Source organism: Oncorhynchus tshawytscha, linkage group LG33 (genome assembly GCF_018296145.1).
Source record: "Oncorhynchus tshawytscha isolate Ot180627B linkage group LG33, Otsh_v2.0, whole genome shotgun sequence".
NCBI classification, from domain to species: Eukaryota; Metazoa; Chordata; class Actinopteri; order Salmoniformes; family Salmonidae; genus Oncorhynchus; species Oncorhynchus tshawytscha.
In genome coordinates, this window is record NC_056461.1 from 36,313,492 (window position 1) to 36,325,561 (window position 12,070).

At 41.0% G+C, this 12,070-nt stretch overlaps 1 protein-coding gene across 4 annotated transcripts in view; it reads right to left on the minus strand.

Annotated features, from left to right (window-relative positions):
* Positions 1-3,888: 3,888 nt before the first annotated feature.
* The window catches only part of LOC112231353 (transmembrane protein 164), a 37,580-nt gene continuing 29,398 nt past the window's right edge, over positions 3,889-12,070 (minus strand). For 3 of the 4 annotated variants that reach the window (XM_024398072.2, XM_024398073.2, XM_024398075.2), the window contains 3 exons: positions 8,984-9,062; positions 4,858-4,958; positions 3,889-4,404 (listed from right to left, as the gene is read on the minus strand). In XM_024398072.2, coding sequence (XP_024253840.1) covers positions 4,198-4,404; positions 4,858-4,958; positions 8,984-9,062 — 387 coding nt within the window. In that variant the 3' untranslated portion in view covers positions 3,889-4,197. Of the gene's footprint in view, positions 4,405-4,786; positions 4,959-8,983; positions 9,063-12,070 lie in introns of all 4 variants that reach the window. The other variant, XM_024398074.2, reaches the window with a different exon arrangement.

Sequence of the window (12,070 nt, forward strand, 5' to 3'; positions counted from 1 at the left end):
TCGTGCTGAAATATGAGGTGATGGCGGTGGATGAATGGCATGACAATGGGCCTCAGAATCTTGTCAAGGCAACTCCGTGCATTCAAATTCCCATCGATAAAATGCAATTGTGTTCATTGTCCGCAGCTTATGCCTGCCCATATCATAACCTCACCATAGGGCACCTCTGTTCACTACGCTGACATCAGTAAACAGCTCGCCCACACGACGCCATCTGCCCAGTACAGTTGATATCGGGATTCATCCATGAAGAGCACACTTCTTCAGCATGCCTGCGGTCATCGAAGGTGAGCATTTACCCACTGAAGTCAGTTACAACCCTGGTGAGGACAACGAGCACACAGAGACTTTCTGACAGTTTGTGGAGAAATTCTTCAGTTGTGCAAACCCACAGTTTCATCAGCTGTCAGGGTGACTGGTCTCAGACGATCCTACAGGTGAAGAAGCCAGATGTGGAGGTCCTGGGCTGGCGTTGCATGTGGTCTGCGGTCATGAGTCCGGTTGGATGTACTGCCAAATTCTCTAAAACAACGTAGGAGGCGGTGGTAGAGAAATTAACATTCAATTCTCTGGCAAATGCTCTGGTGGACTTTCCTGCAGTCAGCATGCCATTTGGACACTCCCTCAAACCTTCAGACATCTGTGGCATTGTGTTGTGTGACGAAACAGCACATTTTAATGGCCTTTTATTGACCCCAGCACAAGGTGCACCTGGGTAATGATCATGCCGTTTAATCAGCTTCTTGATATGCTACACCTGTCAGGTGGATAGATTGTCTTGTCCAAGGAAAAATGCTCACCCACCCTGATGTAAACACATTTGTGCACCAAATGAAATAAGCTTTTTGTGAGTATGGAACATTTCTGGGATCTTTTATTTCAGCTCATGAAACATGGGACCAACACTTCACATGTTGCATTTATATTTTTGTTCAGTGTATTATTAGTACCTGAAGTATTCACTGAGAAAATACAATTAAAGGGCAAAAATCACTTTTATTGTCGATAAATACAACAGTGCACATTCACCCAGAAAAAAAGTGTACAAAAGTAAACCATATCCCTTTTTTTATTTACATGTGTACTTGTTAAGTAACACAAATATCCCTCATTATAAAATGGGAGCGATCCAATGATCGAAGTGAATAGGAAATGCAAATGCTACTTAAAACCTCTTCAATGGGCTGTAATACTTCCCTTATAACAGGGGTTCCCAGTTACTGTCCCAACGTAGAGCTATGCATGTTATCAATAAACAGATGCACTATGTGATCATGTATATAGAACATATATATTGGGCTACATGTTATGGACTGAAATTGGGATGGCCCACATCAAGAACTACCAAACTCCAGAAGTCTTTCCCATTGTGCGCATAGGCACCTGAGCAATGGGGAAAATGGAGCAGCTACAACCCCACTTTCAGAATAGAGGTGCAAACATCGGTTTTAAACCCCCACTTTTTTTACCAGAAAATTATCATCTATTGGATAATTTTAAAAGATTAGTAATGTTTGTATTAAAATGTATATGTCCATTTGAGAAATAATCAGAAGGCCTAATATTACATGCTTACATCTGTGAAATATTCCCCAAGCTGTTTACATGCATTTAACACCATTCTGCATTTTTGTCATCTATTTTCCCCAACTTCAAATCAATTAAATCACATTTGTTACTTAATGAAAAAAATTGAACAAAGTAACAGTTTTGGCTGAGCCCCATATGCCAGTGAACAATGGCCGCTTCACGGTTATAATGTAGCCAAGTGGTGTCTGTATGCGACTATGTTCTAAATAAAAAAGCACAGGGTATTTGGATCTCCATAAAACAGCTCTGCTTGCGGACCCGGCTCCACGAGGGGGCAAAAGGGGGCTTAGCCCCCTCAGTTAAAACGTGTGCCACTTCAGTTTTACGTCTCTATATAAAAACAGCAAAAAAGTTCAAATTATCGAGTGACAGGTTGGCGCAAAATCAGTATCTGCGCACCTCATGGTGTGTGTGTATATGTGTAGGGGGGCTATGGAAAGCTACTGGGCGGTTAAGTATAACTCCTTTGGGTTTGGTTTCCATAAAAAGCGTGGGGAAAATGCTGCTCATCTGTGGTAGGCTACGTGAATAATGTGATACGCCTCTGCCTGTAATAGGCTCATTTGATTTAGATTTATAAGGGCAGGTCAAGTTCAGTTAAATCCCCACCACTACAGCGTTTAGTTAACTTCTTAGCTAGCTGTAAAGGGTGTTAGTGTTATTAGCCTATTTTGCTCTAACCAGCTAATCTGCCACGATCAGAAACGAAACCGCCGCCAAACCCAGCAGCGATGATGCTGACGAGCTCCAGCTAGCTCAGCGTGAAGAGCCTACTCACTCTTCCACAAGTGCCACAAGCATAATGTCTCCACAGACCCCTCCACCTGTTCCTGATAATCTTGGAACAAAGAAGCCAGCCCAGGTTAGCAAAGAATTCTCCCCTAGCTGCAGGTTTTCTGGGCCTTATTCCAAGTATTCTAACTGGAAGCATGCTGTTGATAGAATAAAAGGATTCGTTAGGAACGCATAAAGCATTTGAAATGCACTGCGGAAAGAAAACAAAGTTTTAAGTGCTATGGGAACTGAGGTATCAACACTTGTTAATGATAGGCAACTGGCACAAACTCCTTTTCCACTTTGACAAATGTGTTTAGTCAGCAGACGAAGCATGCTACACCCAAGGAAAGCTCAACTAATCCAACTGGCATTTGTGTGGGATCTTACAAGAAGATTTCAGGGAGAATGGAATGATTGATTACTCAGGAAGTTCCACAGAGCATCAAGGAGGCTGCAACTCTGAAAAGGTAAGAAACAATCTAGCTGGTTGGTTTTTATCATAATCTTGGTAGTATAGCCAGTGACATGCTTTTCAGCAACAACCTAGAGTATGAATGGCAAATATATTTTCATTGCCAAAAAGGGCTTGCTTAGTGTGTAGGGCGCTGTACATGGTGCTGATAGAGCACTCAATGGTCTCGGCCTTTGAACTTTTACGTTTATTGTGATAAGCAGAATTCATTATAATTCTAATGGAAGGACCCAAATGATAGCTACATATCGATACATTTCACCATAGAAATAGAACTGCAGGCTTTCTTGGCAGCCTATTGGTTTTCATGTTTTTAAAATGGAACTGAAATGGAAACGTATTTATGGTAGGCCGGCATTGCTTAATTGATTACAGGGGGAGGAACAGGGTTGGAGAGCCCTGTTGTAGGATGTGGTTATTTGCATTCTCCTTTTGTTTACTGTTAATGTAACTAGCCTAGATTCTGTCATGCCTTTATCAATCCGCTTTTGTTTATAGGCCTATAGTAGACCTAACTCTGTTTTGTTCTGTTCACATTCGCTGTGTCATTTTTCTAAGCCAAACTGCTATTCAGTAATTTTTTTTTGCATGATTAACTAGTCTACTACTTTCACCATTTATTTTGGTAAGACGGCTGTGTGTACGCCTGCATTCACATTAAGCAATTCACCTATTATAAAAAGCCTATATTGTAGCCTATATTCATTACCAAAATGGCCTTGTGTAGGGCGCTGTCCATTGTGCTGATACAGCACAGTGGAGCTGGGCTACAGATTTCACGTTAATCTGTCACTTCAAAAAGCACTCACTGGTCTGAGTCTCTGCATTTGAACTTAGTTTATTACGTTATAGCGTGATAAGAATTCAATATAATTCCAATGCAAGAACCCTTAAAAATGGTGCCCCCCTCACCGAGTTCAACTGCACCCCTTAATCAATTAAAGCCTGTCCTGGTGCCGGGTCTGTGTGCTTGGCTTGGTAAGTCATTTTGACCAAATAAGCCATCTCTACCCCTTTTTAATCAAATATGTACACTGCTGAGACAAGTAAATTGTTTTAATGTTTATGGTGACAGCGCTTCAAATGGTGCCAAAAAAAGTCAAGCCCCCCCTTCCAAGCATTTGCACCCTCACTTTCAGACAAAATCAGGCGCCCATGATTGTGCATGCATATAATGCAATCCAGCACAAACACTAAAGGAATGATATTTCATTGACTCTGAAATTATTATTTCTTTACAGTAAATAAATATGGTAAAGGTGGTACAGATGCATTAAAAATGTGGATAGAAAATCCCAACATAACAGGCGTTTGGATTGGAAAAGGCTACGTTCGTGTTTGTCTCTGTGTGTGGATGTTCAGTCAATCTTCTTGCTGCGCAGTCTGGCGGTGTCCAGAAAGTACCTGCAGGTGGGGCCGGTGTGGTGGGAGAGGAGGGTCAGGGCCTTCCCATGGACCAGGGTCAACAGGGTCTGGTGACCCGCAGCCCAAACCCGGTACCAAGGCCCATAAAATGGATCTGACACTGCTGGACACAGCATGTTGTTCAGATTGACCTCGGTCATCTGGGAAGAGGGAGAGAAAGAGACAAAAGTGAGAGACTATGTAGAAGGAGACACACTGAGGCCACAGGAGGTTGGGGAGGACTGGCTAGTGGTAATGACTGGAGCGGAATTAGTAGAATGATATGAAATACCTTAAACACATGCTTTCCAGGTGTATAATACCATTCCATTTGCGCCGTACCGGCCATTACTATGAGCCGTTCTCCCTTCAGCAGACCTACTGTAACGGTGGCCTTGCTTGGTGTTTGTTTCCTTCATGCCATCAGTCAGGCAGAGTGGGAGAAGAGCAGTCCGCTGTGTCATGCAGCTCATTAGTCATGCTAGTGTGACCTGTACATTAGTGTCTGACTCCTATATCTGTGTCATGTGTCTCGTTACTGGCCTCTCTTTTCAGAGCGAGTGAAGAGGAGTTGCACCGAGTGTCCAGTAGAGGGCTCCCTCCATCAATCTTACCAGGCCCAGGCCCTGCAGGAACAGGAAGTGATAAAGGAACAGGATGCCAGTGGAGAGGATAGCCCACCACATGTCCCCCAGGGGCTCCGGCTTGTACACACCTGGGGGAGGGGGAGGCAAGAATAGTAAATGTATGAACATAATTCAAAACAGAACTGAAAATACAGTTATGGATTTCTTCCATTTTATGGCAGACTAATCAATATGGGTATTCTCAAGTTCCTTTGAAAATTAAAGAATGCAGCTGGCAGTGGATTTTTTTGCTCCCAAGACCCACTATTGCATGCCTTTTCACAATGGGTGTGCCGATCTGTCATACTCATATTCGTAATGGGAATTACTTGTGATCTGAAAACCCGGAAGTGCACTTTAAAATGCCGGTAATGCCTATATCTTAAATGTGCATTACTGCGCTATATCACCCAGAGTACATCATTAAGTTTCTTCACTCATTGTAAATAAAAAAATGAAAAATGAAAAAATGCCCATGATTTACTTACTTGGTCCTATTCAATTATGAATGGAATAGGCTAATAAATTGCCTAATGCATGGCCAGTTACTACGGACTGCATTTATTCCAGACAGATTCAGATGAAGGCAGGCACCTTTTTTGCCCCATATATTGTTTCACTTTTGTGAGAAGCAAAACTTCTCTCCCAACACTTTTACAATCAAAATAAACAATCTACATTTGTGATATTATTTTCTAATGATTTGTTGCGTGGCAAACATGCCTGGGTGAGAAAAAGTATCGAGCAAGCATGGGCTTGGATCACGACAAAACGAGAGACTTATACTAATTATGCGGACAGAAAGTAGGCCTACTAAACAAGGCAAAGTAGACAGACAAAAACAACTTATGGCCTCAGCAAAGTGTGAGAGCAAAATTGCTAAATTATGCTATAATACTGTAATTGCATCAAATGGTTGTTTTATGCAACAGAATAAGGGGTTGTTAGAACACTCATCTGTGTGTGTTCTACTGAGGGTGGGCCTCTGGGAGATTAAACACTGACAGGAGATTTATGTCTCTGGGTGATACCGCATCTCCCCCTGGGGTACCAGGGGGAGATGGCTCCAGTATGGAGTTGGGGGGCCAGACCCTGGTCTCCATACAATGAGGACAGTATTTACAGCAGATACTGTTTGCTGTGAATTATTAGCAACCTTGTGACCCATCCATACAGCCTTTGTTTGTCACGAACATCCAGGGGGATTGACTTTGCTACAAAACGCTGTCGCTCAAATCCGCTGGTTGAGTTTTCAGAGGTGATCACCGACCAGCTCCATTACTGCACTAATGAAATAATAAAGTCTGATTGTTTTGAAGAAATCTAAAAGTCTCTCCTTCTGATTACAATAATTCCACCACAAAGGTCAAAAGGAAATAAATTGATTTAACAATGACTAGCTACGGATTCTGATTTATACACGGAGAAAGGGAGACTTGTTCCCTGAGACGAGTGAGTGACATGAGAGCGGCTTGTTCTAATCTAATCGTTGCAGCAGGTTTAACCAATCCCCCGTCCATTTTATTTGTATTGAGTTTTATTGAATATCATGTAAAAATGTGTACTGACAATGCAATTGTTTGTCCAATGCGGTTGCTTAAACATAAAACATAAGAAAACAGTACTAGGTATGGATGGATGGTGGCGTCTACTTTGTTGTTGTTGTTCGGTTTCACAATAATAATCAAATGCAACCTTTGCTTTAATGAGGCCCTTCCCAACCTAGACTCCCCTTTTTGTTAATATATTACAATGATTCCCTACACTATTCAGTGTTTTCTCACAAACTAAAATTGAGCAAACAGTGCATAATGTTTGCAGCCAGGAAATGAGAGCGATTTCTACATTGGCCACTTGACCCGATGTCCACTAGATAACAGCCAAAAAGTCAAAACAGCTTTCCCACTTTGACAACAGGTGCCGGCACGGCGGGAGATATCAATAAGCGAATATCACAACACTGGCCAGCCAATCACTACACTGGCGGGTAAATAATACTGTGAAACACTATCATTCCACTATTACTGCAGATATACAGTGTCTTCGGAAAGTATTCAGACCCCTTGACTTTTTCCACATTTCGTTATGTTACTGCCTTATTCTAAAATGGATTAAATAAAAATCCTCAGCAATCTACACACAATACCCCATAATGCCAAAACGAAAAAACAGGTTTTTAGAAATAGTTGCAAATTTATTACAAATAAAAAACAGAAATACCTTATTTACATACTGTAAGTATTCAGCCCCTTTGCTATGAGACTCGAAATTGAGCTCAGGTGCATCCTGTTTCCATTGATCATCCTTGATGGTTCTACAACTTGGAGTGTCCACCTGTTTCTGGAGGAAACCTGGCAACATCCCTACAGTAAAGCATGGTGTGGAGGTGTTTTTTCAGCAGCAGGGACTGGGAGACAAGTCATGATCGAGGCAAAGATGAACGGAGCAAAGTACAGAGAGATCCTTGATGAAAACCTGCTCCAGAGTGCTCAGAACCTCAGACGTGGGCGAAAGGTTCACCTTCCAACGGGACAACGACCCTAAAACCACAGCCAATACAACACAGGAGTGGCTCTGAATGTCCTTGAGTGGCCCAGCCAGTGGCCAAACTTGAACCCAATCGAACGTCTCTGGAGAGACCTGAAAATAGCTGTGCAGCAATGCTCCCCATCCAACCTGACAGAGCTTGAGGATCTGCAGAGAAAATGGGCGAAACTCCCCAAATACAGGTGTGCAAAGCTTGAAGTGGTATTATTAGAGAAGAAAGATAAAGGTTTTGTTCGGGCGCCAAGCAGGTATTAACCAAGCCGAAAGGAAAAGAGTAGAATAGAGAGTGCCACTACCAGACCCACACACATCAGCAGAAGAGACTGCCTAGAGTGTAGCTGTTTACCAGAGGAGAGAAGAGAGAAGACACACCATATAAACCCACATCACAGCACAGGGGTGACACCACCAATAATACCTCATACAATAATAATAATAATAATAATAATAATAATAATGGCAGAGCAATTGAACAGCAACTTTATTTCCTCCTTCCTTACTGCTGAAGCGCTCTTAAAGAGGCAGCGCACAGTGAAGGCTCCGTGCAGGATCATACCCAAAAAGACTCAATGCTGTAATCGCTGCCAAAGGAGCTTCAACAAAGTACTGAGTAAATGGTCTGAATACTTATTTAAACGTGATAGCAAAAATGTCTAAAAAGCCTGTTTCTGCTTTGTCATTATGGGGTATTGTGTGTAGATTGACGAAGAAAATCAACAATTTAATACATTTTAGAATAAGGCTGCAATGTAACAAAAATGTTGAAAAAGTTAACGGGTCTGAATACTTTCGAATGGCACTGTATTACGGACATTTTCTGAAATTACAATGCAGAAAAATCCTGTGTGTAGCACCTTTAAGCCATACTGTTAACTCTACAGTACAGATATGGACTTGCTTTTTGTTTAGTTTTTTTTAGCTCGCCAGTGATGCTGCTATGACAGGGATATGAATTATTCCTTATGTTCACAGATATGTTGTGTGTAATACATCAGACTGTTGTTCCAAATTAGTTTGAATTTGTTAGGAGCCAGGGTGGTGTGTGACCGTGTCGATTTTTTGGTTTCATTTTGAAGCAATTTTGCTTTTTCATCCTATTGGAGAAATGGTAGATCACGATGGATAGTTCATTCCATTCTCTTTGTTCAAATTGTAGCCTAGTCTGTTGTTGACTGGGGATCCATTTCCCGATGTATTGGAGCTAATTCTAACATAGACCACTGTAGTCTCTATTCCTCTGAATTGTTAAGTTCATTTTGTTTTTATTGCCATATTATGTTTGATTTTAATGTTAAACATGGATAATTATCACATTCTCACAAAAAATAAATAATGTCAACAGTGTTTGCAAGAATAGCATCACAACACTAGATGGCAGTCTAGTTTACTCCAGGGCTCTGCCTCTCACTGCAACAATTTCAGAACTGGGAGGAGGGTTTTGATTGGTTGAGTTAAGGTAGTAGTGAGAAGTAACTCAAGATGGTTCAAATTCTTAATGATAGTGAAGCACCCATGGAATGGAGACAGGGCACAGAATTCCATAAGTGCAAAAGAAGCTGGCACGTACCTCCTTTCCTGAAGAGGTATACAGGCACCAGGTAGAGCAAGGAATGCTGGATGTAGTAGACCTCCTTCTCAAATGGAAGCTGAAGAAACAAAATGGACCAGTGTTCAGTATCTACATGATCATCATCAGCTTCATTATAGCAGTACAGATATGTACATGTCAACAATGAGTGTTTGCCTTACTATATTGAATGTTAAACAATGCCCTGCTCCTGCATTTCACATTGTTTGGCTATGGAAATGTTTGAAACTGTGTGTGAGAGCACAATTGGATCAAAACATGACTGGTGTTTCGGATTCAGTTAGACTAACTCGTGTAGAAAACAAAGAGAACCCTTCCCTAGGCATGAGTGTAACCAATCTGTAAATTGCCAGCCAGCCTTAACAGTAAAAGGATCTGTGAGTGAGATGGTGAGCTGGAACGGAAGGGGAGAGGTCGGTTGGTAAAGCACTGGAAATCCACAGGGTTAAACATAATCTGGTTGTGCATCAGCAGTTTCTCTCTTGTCATGTCAGTCACTTACAATTAGGCCATATCAGCTTATTGTTTTTAGATTTAGTCAAGCAGACAGCTTTCTTTTTTTTAGTCACTCAGTAAGATATTAAAACTGCACGTTTCTCTCCACCCCATGGCAAAATGAGTAACCGGGTTCCCTTGACATTAACTTGTTTTAGCCAATTGTCCTATTTATTTTTAATTTTTTTACACCATAGAGAATCAGATAAAAATGTAGGCTACACTGCCTATTGGCTTCATTGCATATTCAAGCCTGTCTCAAAATACAACACTCCCCTTTTAAAGCTCTCCTAGAGGATGGTTCTGCCACCCTTTGTAGTCTTTAAAATATTGCAACATTACAATTACAAACAAATACTTTTATATATCTTTTAAAAATAATTCCCTCCAGGGCTTGAAATGAAGGACGCCCTGTCGGTGTCTATGGTTGAAAATAGACTCTGGGACAGTTCTGGGACGACAGATCATAAAACCATACAACCACTGTACATTAAACATGTATAATTAAGCCAATGAGGCTGATGCAACAGATCAGTCTGTTTAGCCTAAAATATTGATAAAGTTTTAATTCTTCATATTATAAACTCAACAATGCCGACATGGCTGTAGAATACGTGCGAATGTTCCAAAATGCAATTAGCGGAAAACACCGTTCTCAAAAGCGCTCCGCATGTGTGAGCGGTTTCATGCGACATTGATGAAAATATCCATTCGAAATTAAGAAAGACTGGAGCTCTAAAAATGCATCAACTAGCAGGGGTTACTAATATGACTAATATTATGCCTTTGGCTTCTGGACAATAAAATACTGTTGAAAACCAATGAGAAAAATGCTGGTTTCAATGTCATGGTGGTGTTAATAAAATAATTTCCTCAACATTTCTATGGTTGTATTTTGGCTAGGCTACTTTGAAACAAGACATGCTTCATAAAATAAAACATTCAGGGTTTCAACAATTACGTTTATGGTTAAATAGTCGTAAAATGCTGACCGCCTCCGCTCCGATTCAAGTTGTGTGAATTGCGGAGCGCAATTCCTGCACTCTGGTCTTGTGACCATTTGATCTAAAACGAACCGTGCCTAGAGGACAACTTGTATATAGCATCGTTATTGTTATTTGTGTTATTTTAGTATTACTATTTTCTTTTTATCCATTTGTTAAATGTTCTTTTTCGTACTAGTTAAATGAAAATTATATTAACTGCATTGTTAGGAAAGGGTTCGTTTAGTAATAATTTCATTCAATTATTTAGACGTTAATGTTAATTATTATTTGTCAAACATGACTGGTGTTTAGCCTCGATTTTCTGTCATTAAAAAAAAAGTCTAATTTATGTTTGGCCACATTTTCTGACGCCTCCATCACGTCAGCATCAGTTTGGACATGACGCTGTAGAGGATATGCAGAAGGCCCAACAAAATGTAGATTTGGGGCCCCCAAAATGCTCTGACTGCATGTGTGGGTATGGATGTGGGTACGCAGATGCGCGAGCCATTGCGCCCCCCCCCCACGATGAGTTCAGATTGTATATGTGGCCCCCACCCCCATCAAAGTTGCTCATCCCTGCCTTGGATGACCATGTCTGTGCTGTAGCATAAACCCTTGCCTTTCGTGACCACTGACTTTGCTGATAGTAAATACAATTTTCCTCACTGTTTGTCAGGGGTTCCTGAGAGTCTCCTGCCACATGTTGCTGCTGTTACTCAGCCAACAACACAATAAACACTGCCTGCCTGCCTCTCGACTGCCAGGCAGCAGTAAAAGAGGTAGGAATTGGTGGTCACAGGCCCAGAGCAAGTCAAGGGGACTCAAGCATACCAAAGGGCAAAGCCACATAATGAGGCCATAGTTATGCAAGTAGTATTTGTCTTTATTGCTGTTCAACATTCAATACAGTTGACACAAATGGCTGGAAAACTTCACTTGAGACATTCAAAGGATGCATCCACTTTTTAAGAGAGACAAATCTTCTGTATGAACAAAAACTATTCCAAATCCTTACTGCTCATCAGAATGACCATCCGTCCAAACCGGACAGCATAGATTAACAATCTTCAGGAAATAAACTAATTCCATTCAGGTATTGTGAACTGGACTAAAATTAAAATAAATGTCTTGTTCGGTTTGGATATTTACCACCATGTTGTGTGCTTTGTTCAACTATTTAGAAAATAGTTTGGAATGAAGTATAAATGTGTGGCCATGCTTTCCTTGCTATTGAGATATGAAATTGAAAAAGTGCTTGATGTGTGTTCTGGACAGAGCAGATAGTTGGATATAAAACACAGGAAGATAACAGTGATCTTGTAATCACAGTGAGAAATGTTTTAGCAACACTGTCACTATAACAGGCCTCACATACAGAAATGACAAGTTTTAAAAACACACCCAATAGGCCTATCTAAATGTATAAAATGAAAACATCTTAAAAATGATCAACACACTAACACAGCCATATGATCTCTGGTGAGCGTGTGACCGTTGAGAAATAGAAATAGCATTACAAAGCACAGATCAGTGTGATCACAGATCACTTAGATGACGCAGTGTATGTGTGAACCCTCCTCCC